At 57.7% G+C, this 15,646-nt stretch overlaps 1 protein-coding gene across 1 annotated transcript; it reads right to left on the reverse strand.

Moving 5' to 3' along the window:
- Positions 1-6,941: 6,941 nt before the first annotated feature.
- On the reverse strand, positions 6,942-14,735 carry CRYGN (crystallin gamma N). Its single transcript, XM_079931940.1, has 4 exons — positions 14,644-14,735; positions 12,502-12,750; positions 10,666-10,811; positions 6,942-7,200 (listed from the first exon to the last, which is right to left on the reverse strand). The coding sequence occupies exons 1-4, from the start codon at positions 14,662-14,664 to the stop codon at positions 7,065-7,067; spliced, it is 552 nt and encodes a 183-aa protein (XP_079788066.1). The 5' UTR covers positions 14,665-14,735; the 3' UTR covers positions 6,942-7,064.
- Positions 14,736-15,646: the final 911 nt, after the last annotated feature.

A 15,646-nucleotide genomic window follows, 5' to 3' on the forward strand; every position in this document is an offset into this window, starting at 1 on the left:
GGGTGATTTGGTACCAGATTTCATTTCCAAGGAGAGAGAATTAACTGCCCTACCTCGAGTTTCATCTGTTTGGGGGCAGGACCCTGTGACTGCTGCCTCAGCAGAATCACGGCAGCTGTAGTAGGTCCAAGTTGCTCCCTGCCGGCGACCCTCTGGCAGGACCCTGTGACTGCTGCCCACTGCTCATACACAAACACCCTTCTCTCCATGGTCGCTGATGAAAAAGGCCCCTGCCTCCCAGGGACCGCCCTGTGGGAACCTCAATGCATCGCCCCACTCCCAACGGATGACAGTCCAAAGAGCCCCCGCCCACCCGGCTTCCCATGCCCCTAAGTGCTGTGATAGGGTGGCTGGTCTCTGAGTCCAAGAGCATGAGGCATGTTCACTCGCATCGAGATAGTCTTTTTTTTTTTTTAACTTTTTATTTTATATTGGAGTAGAGCCGATTACCAATGTTGTGATAGTTTCAGGTGCACAGCAAAGGGACTCGGCCATCCATACACATGTATCCATTCTCCCCTCCCATCCAGGCTGCCACATAACATTGAGCAGAGTTCCCTGTGCTACACAGTAGGTCCTTGTTGGTTATCCATTTTAAATATAGCCGTGTGTACGTGTCAATCCCAAACTCCCTAACTATCCCTTCCCTCCACCTTTCCCCCGGAAACCATAAGGTCGTTCTCTCAGTCTGTCACTCTGTTTTGAGATACTGTCTTATCTTCTATAACCTATGGACTAAATGATAAATCAGATACCAAAACCCCACACTACTTAACAAAGAGAAGAATATTTTTAAGATGTGAGTGTCTGGGTCTGAAATCTAGGAAAACCTCTGCTGTGGTTGATGGCAGGAGTTAGGTACGGGCTCTGGAGTCGGCCGGCTGGAGCTCTTTGCTGCTTTTGCCACTTCTGGTGCAGCTCTGGACAAGTTACTGCTACCTTGTTAAGTCTACTTCTTTAGTTGTAAAAGAGACAAGAGCCACATACCCACCTTGTTATAAGTAAAAAATAGTTTAGCACAGTGTTTTGGGCATAGTAGTTGCTCAATAAATGTTCGCTGTGTTGTCGTTACTAGTATTTACTGATAACCAAGTATGGCCAGGCCCTGCTTCAACAGCCCGATTAGATTCGCTTAGAATTTGCTGAATGTTCCTATGTAAACAAGTGATGTTAAAATCTTCTCCCCCACAGAAAGTTTACTTTGGCATGATGCCACTGGCCTACCCCTATGGGATGTGATTAGCAAAAAAATCCTAAGAAACTTGTTCTTTTCTTTGCGGGAGGGATCTGCTGAGGACGCAGCTTGTGATGATCAGCATGGGTCCTGAGGACCCAGGGAAGAAATTCATTTCTGGCCGGAGTCCCAGGAATCGCTGTGCTTCTCTGGGGAAATGGGTTTATCTCTTGGACTTGGCCTCATGGAATCGATCTTGTTTCCCTGCTTGCTTTGGCCCAGTCCGGGGTCCCTCTCCAGCAAAGAATCTGGAGTTTGCTTGCTACATAGAGCATTGTGGAAGCTAACCTTACCATGGCCTCACCTTTTTTCTTCTTTTTCAAAAGTCCAATGATTCCGTCATATACCTTTTCCATCTGATTTGTTGAGGAAGGTGGACACTCTCCTGGCCCCGGCAGCCAGCCCCCACGTGGTGTCGTGGCGCTTGAGCCCCACGCCTCTCTGTGTGAAGGGCCCTGCCGTCTCAGAGGCTCCTCTCTGGCAGGTCCCAGGAAAGGATTTCCACCAGCTGCCCCGTTTGGGGGGCGCCCCATTCCTGCTGGCTTCTCTGTCCACGTGATCCAGGAGCCCCGGGGCCCAGGGTGGCCTGGGCCCAGCTGTGAAGTGGACACGCTGCCCTGCTCCCCAGGCCAGGCACTCAGGGGCAGCCTCCCCAGTCCTCGATGGGAAAGGGACCCAGGAGACAACCTTCTCAGTCCCAGTGCTGGGGTCTCTGCCCTGGCTGTTGTGGACTCTGGGGTCAGTGGAGAGACGGGGTGGCTTTGTCTTCCTGTCCACTCCCCAGACTTTGGTCCCCAAGTCAGGCAGCCTGCAGCATCACAAATGCCCTCCCCCTCTTGCTGAAGTGGGACCCTGCCACATGACTGATAGCTCACCTGGCCCCCGCCCCCCACCCAGGGTGCATAGTCCTGGGGGCTGCATGGCCAGGAGCGGGGTTCTCACCTCTGACCGCTCAACCTGCCCCCGCCACATACCCTGACCGAGGGGCTGGTCTCGGCGTCCAGCGAGGCTGGCTCCAAACCCACAGGCCCGTCCAGGGCAGCCGCCGCCCAGCCCCCTCCCGGCAGAGCCATGCCAGGGCACAGTGTCCGCTGGACTCTTAGGGATGTTTTCAATCACTGATTCCAAAGAGGGGCTTAGCCTCCGGCAGCAGGGAAGCCAAGGGCCTATTTACAAAAGAGCTCATTTTACAGGTCCAGGCTTCACAGGCCCCAGTGCAAGGCACTCCCTCGGTGTCATCGGGCTCGCCCCGACATTTGTGTGGCTGGGCGGGGACTGGGGGTCAGGAGGTCAGGGCTCAGCCCAGGTCCTCACCCCGGCTCTCTGAGCCGCCCTGCGGGAGGAACGACCCCTTGTGCACTTTCCATTCCCTCGGCAGCCATCGCACAGCACTGGATGGGGGGTGAGGGGTGCGAGTGAGAGATTCCCCAGGTACGGGCAGTTGTGGGCAGGTGGGACCCATGCTGTCCTCTGGAATCTGGGGAGGCTCTTCGACAGCCCTCAGCCCCCCAGCAACGAGAAGCCAGACTTTGTCTTTATTGTGGTGACGTATACAGGACAGACGATTTACCATCCGAACCATTATCCGGCCCACAGTTCATTAAACACCTTCCGTCGTTGGGCAACCATCACCACCATCATCTCCAGAACTTTCTCATCTTCCCAAATGGAAACTCTGGAGCTACATTTTTAAGGTCTCTCATTTAACAGGTTTTTATTGAAAATCCCTGTGGTTTCTTTCTTTTCCTTAAAATAAATAAATTTATTTATTTATTTAATTTTGGCTGCATCGGGTCTTCGTTGCTGCGCGCGGGCTTTCTCTAGTTGCGGCGAGCGGGGGCTACTCTTCATTGAGGTGTGCGGGCTTCTCATTGTGTTCTCATTGTGGTGGCTTCTCTTGTTGCAGAGCACGGGCTCTAGGCATGCGGGCTCAGTAGTTGTGGCTCGCAGGCTCTAGAGCGCAGCCTCAGTAGTTGTGGCGCACGGGCTTAGTTGCTCCGCGGCATGTGGGATCTTCCCGGACCAGGGCTCGAACCCGTGTCCCCTGCATTGCCAGGTGGACTCTCAACCACTGCACCACCAGGGAAGGCCATCCCTGTGGTTTCTTGAGGGAACACAGATCTGTAGGGCTCTGGAGGTGGAGACAGGAGGCCGTGTCAGGGAACATAGGGGGTCCTCAGGGGCGCAGGGGACCCCAGGCTCACGGGGGTGGGGGTGGGGCAGCGGCAGCGAGATTGTGGGAACATCTGTGGGGTTTTCAAAGGGAATGTTTTCCCTGTGATCGGACGGGCCTGATAAACAGCGCATGCGCGTTCCTGGTCGGCAGGGGGCGCGGGCCGGGTGGAGGGGGCGTGGAGCGGTCGGTGGGTGGGAGGACTGATGGCTGAGGACACGAGGATGGCTCTGGGAGCGCCCCGGCTCTCCAAACCGCAGAGTTGAGACAGAAGTATGTGAAGCATGTGTGAGTCTCTTTCGAAGGCTCTGGCCCTCGGGCCACCGACCCCCTGGACCGACATCAGACAAATTACAAGTCTGCCCACAAGCACTTTGCTGGGAATCTTGTTTTTCTTCTTGAGACAAAAAGCAGATTTGCTGACAGATTACGGAGCAGAGGGCTGGGGTGAGGGGGAGGTCACCTGGGAGCACAAGCCTATTGGTGAAGCACTAAATCACCAGTTAATGAGGTGCTGGGGAACTGGATGAGTTTAGAGAAACCTCTGGAACGAGGGAAGGGCTGCGTGCGAGGCTGGCTCCTCCCCTGGCTACCGGGGACTGGACCGAGCTCCTCAGCCAGGGGGATTCTTCCTTAATTCCCTAGGAGGGGCTTATCTTCACTGTACAGCTTGGGAAACTGAGGCACGGGGCAGTGACTTGTCCAAGGACACATCCTAGTGAGTAACAGAGAGAGGATCGGGGCGGAGACCCAGAGCTGGCCCTTAACGCTGCTCCCCCCACGTTCTGGGTGACGTCCAGAGCATCACTTACTACTGAGAGCCAGTATTCATACGGCACCTTCTCAGGGTTACTTGTTCGGCCTTTACAGCTGTATACAGTTGGAACAACAGACGTGATCACACTCATTTCACAGAGCAGGAGACTGAGGCCTGGAGAGACCATTTGGTTCATGTTATAGGCTGAAACGTGTCCCTCCCAAATTCGTATGTTGAAGTCCTAACCCTCAGAACCTCAGAATGTGACTGTATTAGGAGATACAGGGTCTTTCAAGAGGTGATTAAGTTAAAATGAGGTCGTTAGGTTGGACTCTAATCCAATATGACTGGTATCCTTACAAGAAGAGATGAGGACACAGACACGCACAGGGGAAAGGCCGTGTGAGGACACAGGGAGAAGACGGCCCCCTGCAAGCCAGGGAGAGAGGCCTCAGGAGAAACCACACTTGCCAGCACCTTCATCTTGGACTTCTGGCCTCCAGAACCGTGAGAGAAAACATTTCCATCATCTAAGCCCCGTGCTGACTGATACACTTTGCACCCAGTTCACACCAGGCCCCGCTTCTCCCCGTGATGCCTGCTGACCAGGGTAAGGACATCTGGATTCCCTTCCTCATGGGCCATGGGGAGTTTGAATGAGGTGATGCAGGGGACTATGCTTTTGAGTATGTGATTGCTACTGGGTGGACTACTGTTATTTTAACTATTGTATCGATAAAATACACCTGTATATGCAAATGTGTGTGCAGCGGAGTGGCTGGGAGCAAAGGTATCAGCGAGACGTGTGACCTTGGGCAAGTTGCTTAACCTGTCAGCGTCTAGCTCTCCTTCATAGCGGTGATAACAAGCATATCACCATCTTGGTGTTATTGCACAGCAAGTAAAATTACACAGGTTCCACTAGTACAGAGCCTGGCATCAAGTCAGAGCATAAAAGAAAAGCTCCATCATCAACATCAACACGGGGGAAAGGGGTGTGAGATCCTGGAAGCCTGGGGCCAGCCAGACCCGCTGGCCCCTCCCCTCCCAGGCCTGATGTGGAGCTCTGAGGGTCAGACAGTTGCAGGGAAGAGCAGCTGAGCGGGGGCAAGGGCATGGCTGTGGGCAGGGCCTCCCACACGTGGGGACGAGTGTAGCTGAGGTCACACGGAAAGCGCCACATCCCCGAATAAACGGGCAGAGAAAAGGGAAAACAGGAGCATGGTTTTCAACAAACCCTCTTCTCGACTCACAAGAGGCGAGGTACTCCGGGCTCAGAGATCTGACTGGTTTGCCGTTAGTTTTGTGGTGGTTTCTTTCTTTTTTTCCTGCTTGGTGCGTGGTGGCGGTTATGTTTCTATCATTTACACGATAAGCCAGTCCAAGTTAGATGCAAGTTTCAGAAGGATTCAAGTGATAAATGTGGAGAAAAGGAAAGCATGTAATAACTTGAATACAACTGGAAAGGGTTCCTAATAATAAAAAGAAAGAAAAGTCAAGAAGAATCAATAAATCATTTTCCTTAGCACTGAAAATGTGTATGTGTAAAGCATACAATAACAGATAAAGATAAATTGGGATAAGTATTGCAATATATGACAGATAAAGGCCTATTTTTACTCCAAACTACGGCTTTCCATCAGCTCTGTGGTGGTTTTCAGTTGTTGGTTGGGACGGTGAGCGCCGCTGCTCAGGATTCTGGCGGGCAGCCATAGGCGGGGAGCGTGGAGTTACCTGGGCCACTCCCAGGATCCAGCAGGCCCTCTCTCACTGGGGACAGGAGGCTGGACACTGAAGTATGGGTGGGGACGCATCGGGGGCCTCTTATTCCCGGAAATCCCACTACCTCCCAGGCCAGGCTCCTTCCTCCCTCTCTCCTGGGGCTGTGACCCCCTATCAAACCCACCCCAGCAAGGTGGGCCCAGTGTCCTGCAGAGGGCCCGGGCCCGGCCACAGAGAAGCTCCGTGGATTCACCCTCGGGATGGAGAGAGCCTGGGCCCTGGGTGGTGCAGCCCTGCAAGCAGCTGCGGGTGAGCAGATGCTCTCTGCTCCCTTCAGCCCTGAAAGCTTCGCCCCTTCAGCTTCCTCCTAAGTCTTCTACCCCTCCGTCCCCCCAGAGCCCACCTGTTCAGGAAGCAACTCCCCCTCGTCTTCCCCCAGTTTCTCTCTCCTTACAGGATACAAGGAGTGATGTGTCCCTGGGATCCAGCCACTCCTTTCAGAAGATCCTCCCCTATAAACTACAAGATCCCCCAGACATGCAGACTCAGGACCCCTGGGTCAGGCCTGGCTGTGGAGTGGACCAGACCACGCGGCCTGGCAGCCCCTGTCCCTGATCAGGGAGACTAGAGCCCAGAGGGAGCCCCCACCTCGCAGCAGACCCCCTCGGTCCCCTGCCCCGCTCCATCCCCATCACATCCTTGCCCCGCCCCCATCACGCCTCCCCCGCTGCCCCTTTCTCCCCTAACTGGCCTGTGGGTGGGGTTCCTGGAAGGGGAAGCGCCCTGGCCCCATCCTGGTTCCACTGGGAGCTGCTCTGGGACCCGAGGTGGTGACTCCCCATGTAGGACGCTGGCTTTTCACGTGTGAAGTGACAGGATTGAACTCCATGACCTATAGGTCCCTTCCAGCCCTAATGCTCCCCCAGCGGGTGCCTCGCAACGTCCCCCTCCACCCTTCCTGGTCGGTCCCTCCCACGCCGGGGGGTCCTGCCAGCCCCTTGCCCAGGGCCTGGGGGCCCCCCGCCCGGCTGTCCCTTGGTCACGAAGGGCAGAGGAGTCATTCAGCGCTTGGCTTTTATGACGTTTATTTCCCACGGTCCGAGTCCCGGGCGGTCTGGGGGGACTGTCCCTCTCTCCGGGCCGCTCCTGGTCGCAGCCAGACACCGGCGGGCGGGCGGTTAGAAGAAGTTGGCCACCCGGCGGAGGGACTGGACGCGCGCGCTCTGGGCCTCCCAGTCGGAGAAGCTGCGGAAGTCGCCCCGCTCCACCAGGTACATGCGGCCGCGGTAGTTGGGCTCCTCGTACAGGACCCACCTAGGCCAGAGGGCAGCGGAGGTCAGGGGCCCGGTGCTGAGCAGCGCAGGGCCCGGCCGCTCCTATCCTGGCACCACAGCCGCGCGTGCCCTCCTTCCCCGCAGCCGCCGCCCCGCGCCCCTCCGCCCCGGGCCAGCCCTTCCCGCCCGTGTTGGCTTATTTCTCCGCCCACCTCCCGCCCGTCCTTTCACTGCCCCGTGTGTCCGGGCCAGTGCTCGGTGAGACACTTTGCACCCAGGGGTGCTCAGTTGACATTTGAAACTGACCAGTCCAGAATGTTCATCACAAGAGCCAGGAGTGGTTCCAGGACGCACGTCCACTCTCATCCTCCCACTCCCCCGCCCACACACCCCACTCCTTCCTGCTCCTGAAAAGGGCTGTTTGCACAGACAGCACCCAGCACGTGGCAGGGGGCCTGCACAGAATGGGAACTGATTACTATTCATTCGTTCCATCGTTCAGCAAATGTGTTCCTGGGTCCACGTGTGCGCCCAGCCCTGCTTCAGGCCCTGGCGAGTCTCACATCAGTCAGACCACAGGTTCCTGCGGTGGGGTGAGGGGTGAGGGAGACAGCTGCACGGATGAGGGAGCCTTTCCCTCCCCATCGCAGCTCCCAGCTCCAGGGCAGCTGCTAACAGGCCGGGGAGCAGAGACTGGCGACAAGGACACGGACTGGTCTAGGAGCACCTATGGCTGGGCTCTGGGCCAGGGCAGGAGAGAACAGGGCCGCTCATCACCAGAGGCTATGGGGCTGCAGGTAATTGGGAAGGTTTCTCTCTTGGAAGGCGCGGTGGGGGGATGGGGCCCCCCGAAAGTCGTCTCTGCCTGCGGACCGGAGGGCAGGGGATGTGATCTGAGGAGAGGCCTCTGGACACGTGGGGAGCGTGGCTGTCGCAGCCCCGTCCCTCCACTGTCCCTGAGACAAGCAGGCAGCTGGGAGGGCCAGGGGGACCCCCCCCCCACCGAGCTGGGCTCTGGAGCCTTTGCTGAGGGGCGAGAGGGCGGCGGCGGGGAGCACGGCGGGCCTCAAAGCCAACTTGGTCCACACCCACTCTGTCCATGGCGGCCCTCTCCACCTCACTCTGGCCTCTTTCTCTTTGACCACTGATAGAACACAGCGTTTTTCTCTGTCAGTCACGGAGGGGCTGGGGGCCTTGGGAAGCAAAGCAGGCCTCAGTCTCCAGGCCCCCGACAAAGGGGCTACACACCCAGGTCTGGCTGCTGGGGTCCCTTCTGGCCCAGGCCATGGGGTGCTCTGATCTAAGGGTTCTTGTCCATGGACCCCAAAGCACTCTGGTGCTGAAGGAGGTTTCTCCCCAGGAGACACATCCTCAGAATCTGTGAGCCCATCCAGCACAAGGCCAGCTGCCACTCACCTGCCACCACCGTCCCTCTCCTCCCCCACCCCAACCCCACATCCGGAGCCTGGCACAGTCCGCTGAGGGTCAGGGGTCGGGCATGAGAGAGAGGTGGAGAGTGGGAGTGAGTGGGAGCACTGGGCAGGCCGGGTCCAGTCTGGCCGCTCCCCACCCCTTGCCCCGCCAGCCTCTCCGTGCCCACCGCATCCCCCACCCTGCCCATGACCTCCCCACACTCCGCGCACATGCTGAGGCCGTGGCCTGAGGCACCTCCAAGGGAGTCAGCCCCTCCCTCCCTCCCTGGAGGAGCTGGGAAGGACCCCCAGCAGTGTCCTGGGCTGCCCTGGAGCATATGGGCGTCCCCAAAAGGAAGAAGAGGAAGGGACCGGCTAGGCCTCCGCAGGAACCCCTCACCCTCCCCTGCTTCCTGCCGTGGGAGGGAGGGGCGCGCCGTCCGCCGTCGGCACCAGGACTGCACCCTTGGGAAGTGGGCCTCGAGGTGCTGGCATATCTCTTCCAGGTGCCCTTCAGGACACGGGTCTGTGGGGACAGGCCATTCCTGAGCGACTTGGGACCCAAAGAAAATGGCTCCTGGCAGGTAGGAGGTGTGGGGAGACCCACCTTGCACCCCCAACCTCAGATGCCCGGAAAGCCCTCGAAGGAGGTCACGCCCACACTAGGGGACCCTGGGGGGCACCACTGGGCAGCTTTTCCTTGCCAAGGGCTTACATTTTTTTTTTACAAGTTAAAGTCACAGGAGGCCAAGGACGAGGGCTCCATGGGGAGCGGAGCAGAGCCCGGGTCCAGACGTGGGACCCACTGCAGGCAGTGCCCCACGGAGTCCTCGCCCCTCTGAGCACCATCTCCGCTTAGGTGAAGTGGGGGGTGAAGTCCCTACAGTCAAATCTTAGCTCCTACCTTCCTGCCTTTTTCTCTTAACAAGCCCCTGGAGTCCCGGGGCTGGCTGGAGGGGGACTGGGCCTCGGGGCTCAGGATACCTTCTACACAAAGGTATGACTCTGGCCTCACAAGACACAACTTAGCCAGCAAATGGTCGTTTTGGAATTCTACCCCCGGATTGCCAGGTGCCATTGACTGAGGGCAAACCTGGAATTTCTGAAAGGCCTTTGGGTCAGGGGCCCAGGGCCCAGCAGCCAACATCTGACCTCGCAGGGGAAGGTGGGGAGTTCTTCCTCCAGCTCGGCCACGTCCTCCTTCAGTCCCTCCCATGACCATTCGCTTGCACCCTGATCCCGTGCCTCAGAAACACAGACGGCAAAGGGCTCCCGTAGCTGCTGGGAGAAGAGCCAGGCTCCTGGGACGCACATTTCGGGGCTCCTCTCCTGGGACATGGGGCTGAGATCTGGGGAGACACCCAGCTCTAGATCAGGGACAGTCTGACTTGAAGCCAAAGGCCTGGCTGCAATCCCAGTGGGGCCACTCCCAGCGGGGTGGGGTAACTTTCTGGGTCTCAGCTTGCTCCTCTGTAAAATGGGGCAACGCTCTCCACTCAGCTGGGCAGATGGGGTGTGAGCAGGGGCTGTGAAACTGGCACAAAGGGTGTGCACAATGGGCGTTCAGATGCCCTTGGCTGGTGGAAGGAACCCGGTGTGCGGGAGTCGACGGAAGCACAGGGTTCTGACGGCTCTCTTGGGCTAGGGCGGACGAGCCCCCCTGGGCCTGGGGAAAAGCCTCCCAGCCGCTCTCCATCCCCCAGAAGTGAGCCACTGTGACATCATCTCCCCGGGAGGCCAGCGTGGCAGGGCTGGGCGTGTGGTAGGAGAGGTCCAGTTCGGAGTAAATAACGGGTGAGCATGTGGGCAGGCCCACCCTTGCCAGAGCAGACTTCTCCCAGCTCAAGAAAACCAAAGCGCAGTCCATGAGCTCAGCCCAGTCATAGAAAACGGCTAGGGCTGCAAAGTGCCCTCCTGCCATCGAGGGGGGCCTTTGGGGCCCTGCGTCCCCTCACCATGGCCTTCCTGGGCCAGGGGGACAGATGGGGGAGGGAAAAGGTCTCTGGGCAGGGGACAGGCGGCCCCCCTGCTGGGGTCTGATCCAGCCCGGCAGGCGGGGAACTGTGGTCAGCGGCCACGCGGGTTCTACTCACGCGCCGTCCCCGTACACCTTGATGGCGTTGACCCAGTTCTTGGTCCAGCCCTTACTCTGAAGGAAGGGACAGTCGTCCTTGAACTCCAGGCACTGGCCCGTGAAGTTGCAGCCCTCGAAGATTTCTAGGCGGAAATGCTCCCCATGCTGTGGGCCCCCCACAAGTGGAGGAAGGAAAGAGGGTGAACAGTGGTGACGTTTCCCGTCATAAACAGGAGCCCGTGTGGGCAGGAGCTTGGACCCATCCAGCACCCAGGGCACCCGTGAGTTCCTGGGCTGGGGGGCCGGTGAGTACCCCGACCTCAACGCACGCCCCTCAGACCAGAACTGCCGCTCATTCTTGCGTATGAGATTTGGTTGGATGAAAGGGGTCTATTAGTTTAAAAAGATTCAGAGCCCCTGAACCAGTCCAGTCACTTCGTTCTTCAACTGCAGAACCCAAGGTCCAGAGAGGGCCAGATCTCCTGGGACAGCGGCCGCCCTCGGACCGGCCCGGGCCACTGGGCTTCCTCCTGCCCCAGACATACCACCGCATTCCTCTGCCCTTCACCCCCTCCTGGGCCACAGGCCACTGGCAGCCTTTAAATGATAATATTTTACAAACTGTAATAGAACGTTTATTAAAACACGAAGCCAAAAATCTAAAACAAATAACAGGGATCTCATTTGCTGAAATCCCTGCTGGCTCCCTGGGACGAGGACATACATCTCCCCATAAGATTCCCCGTATTTCCAAAGACCGAGGTGGGCCAGCTCCCCACGGGCTCTGGCGCCGGCGGGGGCTGGGTCTGCGCCACAGCTGGCCCCAAGGACAGCTCTTCCGAGAACAGCATTCGAAAGATACCCAGGGTAGTTCTCATATAAATAGCATTATGCAAGATCCAGGGCCAGCCATGTTAATTCTTTTTTCCAAATGTCCGTGACCTGGTGGAAATCTTAAGAAGCATTCTTACAATTCGAGAGGCCAACGCCCAGCTGGTTTGCAACCCATGTAGAAAAGAGAGGGGTTTCCACACAGGAGGCCCCTCCCCTGGGGGTCCTCAGATGTCCGTCCAGGAGAGGGTCCTCCCGCAGACACAGGGCCGAGACTCTCTGATAAGTTGTACACCCCTGGTCTCGGGAACCAGCCATTTCCCACCCTAGCTTCCGGAGCTCACAGAAGGTCAGTTAGGACTTTAAGATGGAAAAACTCTAAGGAATGGGAATGCCCAGTCTCAAACCCTATACCCTGAGGGCAACATCGCCATGGGGGAGTGACACCTCTCATTGGCTCTCCCGCACGTACGGGGTGGCCCTGTGAAAAGGCAGCCACCTGCTGGCTCCTGCCCCCCAATTCCCGCTGCCTGGCCAGTGATACCTAAGCTTCCTCCGTCGGCCACTCCATTGAAGGCTCCTGAAAAGCACTAGAAGATGACCTGCTTGGGTGGACGCACCAGGACCACATCAGCCTTACTTTAGCTGAATGCTCCCCTATCTGGTTGCAGAGCCAAACCTCTCATGTTTTCAATAGCATTTTAAGTGGAAAACTCAGCAAGATTTTGGCATCAGAAATTGAAAGTGGTTTCCTGATACATGGCTGAAAATGCAGGAATGAAAACTCCCAGGGGCTTTCCTATTGGGTCCCCACGCATGGGAGTGGCTGGGTCTGCGTGGGGACATCTCTCGGGCTTAAAGATCTCACAGTCTCATCCGTTCCTAAAGCTGGGAGGGCCCTGCTCCCCCCACCCCTACCCCCCGATTACTCATCCCACGTCTAACCAGGCCTAACTGGGCCCTGGGTCACTCCAGCAGGAACCGCCCCCACCCCGGCCAAGTGGAGTGGCCCAGGCCCACTCACCATTCCAACAGGCCGACAGGAGCCCATGTGGTCGTTGTGTCTGTTCCAGAGGTAGAAGTCGGGGTAGTCGCCGTGCTCCAGGACGAACTGCTGGCCCCGGAAGTCGGGGTGATCGAAGCAGACCCAGGCCCCACTCTCCACACGGACAGAGTTCACCCGGTTCATAAAGCCTCGGTCTTGGAAGTTGTCACAGTCCCCGAAGACCTCCAGCTTCCGCCCCGTGAAGTGCTTGCCCTCGTAGAGAGTAATCTAGAAAGGCCAGGTTAGAGGACCCAGGAGTCAGGGGCTTCTCTCCTGTGGCCGAGCATCCACCACTGAACCCCAATTCCCAGGCCCTGGAGCCCCGACCTGTGGCATGCAGTAGGCGCTGTTGCCTGGGTGAGGGAATGCCTGGATGGCGGGTTGAGGTCAGACCCAGCACCCGGCTCGCCCCACCCCAGGAGGCCATGGTTGAGCAGACGGATCTCAGAAGATATGAGGGGACAGGGATTTCCCCTTTGTCCAGGGGCCCGTTTGAAAACAGGGTCTTTTCAAACTCCCACTGCATTTTTTAAACTCAATTTTTGTTTATTGTTAAAACATAACATCCAACGAAATGTTTCAAAAGAAAACACTTCACCTACAACCCTATAACCGAATATTCACTTTCCAGAAAGTCAGGTTTCCGAGACTGGGCCCCTTAACAGGAGATATTGAATCCAATGAGCCAAGTCAGGGCCTGGCACGGGATTAAAGGCTCCAAAGAGGGCTTTTTCAATGTAACCCCGTCCCTTTGTGTTCTAGGCCCCTCCTCTGGGTGACATGCATGTGTCAGACCTGGAGCTTTCTAACCCGGCGCTCAGTTCAGACACTGTGTCCTATGGTGATGTTGCACTGATGGGTAGTCCCTGTTCCCAAACTAAACATGACCCAGATGGTAACTGGACTTGCTGTGGTGATCATCTGATAATGTATAAAAAAATATACAATGTTATACACCTGAAACTAATAAAGTCTTGTTAGTCAATTGTACTTCAATAAAAACAAAACAAAACAAAAACAAACAGAAGAACCATACCAACCCCAAAACTCACTCACTTTCTGCAGAGGAACCGAAAATTCCAACTCTCGATAACTCTTTGGGTTTCAAGAATCGTGCTCCTAGAAGGGCCCTGGCAAAGTAATGTTGCCTGGGGCCCAGTAACTGTGGTCATGATGTACGTGTACTGTCACTGAGGGTAGAACTGCTCCTCTGGGCCCCTCGGAGCTAGGCGAGGCCAGAAGCTTTGGCCAAAGGGATGTGTGTGGACGTGGAAGCTTTGAACACCACGCACCACTTCTCGCCTCTCCCTTTCCCTCTGCTGATATCAAGGTGTCCCTCTGCAGCACAGAGGAGGGTGTGCAGACCACAGTGGAGATGAGCTCTCGGCGTTGTCGCTGAGGCATAACCCAGCCCCCGCAGACAGATACAGTAATGCTCTCACCCACTAACCTTGAATGTAGCCCCTGGAAACCAAAGGCAGTCTCAGCTTAGCTAGAATAGGGAGCCAGGGAAGGGGGTAGGGATCCAAACTTGCCACTCTTCCCGCACAAGGCAGATCTGATGGAGGGCTCCCCCCGCCCCAGATATTCAAGGACAACTGGTCACCCACAGGATTCGAAGGTCCCTCAAATTTCAACATTTTGCAGAGAACCTGCCCCAAGTGCCCCTGAGCAGATCCTGAGGAAGGAGCAGCCACGTTCGAACAGCCTCAGGCAAAGAAGCGGGGCCCAAGGGCTGCAGGGCAAGTCGAGGATCCCCACTCCAACCCCGGCACCCCTTAGGTCTGAGCACCGTCCCTGCGCCGGGCTCTGGGGCACCGTCCCTGCGCTGGGCTCTGGGGCAGGGGCTTGGCGCCGCAGAGCCAGTGCTGGAGACACTGGGTGGAAGAACTCCCCACCCACATCACAGAGGCCCTCAGCCGGGGCCAGGCACCCCGTTTTGTTCAGAAATTTAGCCCACTCTGCTCGGGGTTGTCAGATGCAAAGGGCATCAAGCGGGTTGGCCGCACCTGTCCCCGGCCCCCATCCTCAGCACAAAGAGCAATGAGGGCGGGTGTCTGGGCCCCTGCGGTCACCCCGGGCGGCGGTGGACGGACGCGAGAGGTTAGAGTGGGCACTCACCTTCCCCGAGCGCTGCGCCATGGTGCGCCTCGTGCGCGGTCCCACCGGCCCGCGGGGGCCCCAGATATAGCGGGCGGCGCCCTGCTGGCTCAGCGCCGCCCCGACAAAAGATTTGCTGGGCCGGCGCGTTAGTGCTGTCGGGCGTGCTAAGCCCGCGAGGGGCCGCCCGGCCCGTGGGACCCAACCCGTCCCCCGCCCCCGCCCCCGCCCGGGGGTCTCCCTGGTGCTATCGCGCCCGCGAGCCCAGCCAGCCCCCAAGGCCTCCTCTCTCGCCGGCCCTGCTGAGTCAGGACTGGTGGGCCCCGCCCCGCCCCCCGACGCCTCTGCCCTGGGGTGGGGTTCCTCAGGCTCCCCTCGCCCTCCCTCCTCCGCACAGAGCCTTACCAGACCTCCCGCCGCGCGCTCTCCCACCCGGGGACCCAGGCTCACATTGGTACTGAGTTCGCTTTCTCTTCGAGTGAAGAAGGCTGGACCCCTGCTCCAGAGGGCAAAGAAGACAGCCCCTGCCCGCCCCCCCGCCCGCTGCTCTTGTCCATCCCAAGTTTGTGTACCCTACCCACAGGGAGGCCAGACAAACCGAAATGTTGGAGCTCGGCACAGAGGAGGGTTTCTTGCAAGGGGCATGAAAGGAGAACCGGCTGGCTCACGCTCAAAAGGCTGCAACTCCCTGCTGGGTTTCAGGGAAGGTTTTTTTATAGGCAGGGTGAGGGAGGGGAGTTGCAGGGTGTGAAGTGGTCCGGCGCCCGCACAAGTCTCTGCTTGGCTGACGGTGAGGTAGTGGGGCGGTGTCAGGTGCGGTAGAGTGCGGTGGTGTCACAGGGGTTAACGTGATCAATCAATCGTCAGGCTCCAGTAGGCCTGGGGGCTCCGTGCTCATGGTCATCAAGTAGTTAACTTCTTCCATTTGGTGGCGATTTTAGCATCTGTAAAACAACTCAGGAAGTGTGCCTCAGATACTGTCATCTAGGTACTTCAGGGAGGAGCTAAGGATTCTGTGAGCCAC

Source organism: Stenella coeruleoalba, assembly GCF_951394435.1.
Source record: "Stenella coeruleoalba genome assembly, chromosome: 9".
NCBI lineage: Eukaryota > Metazoa > Chordata > Mammalia > Artiodactyla > Delphinidae > Stenella > Stenella coeruleoalba.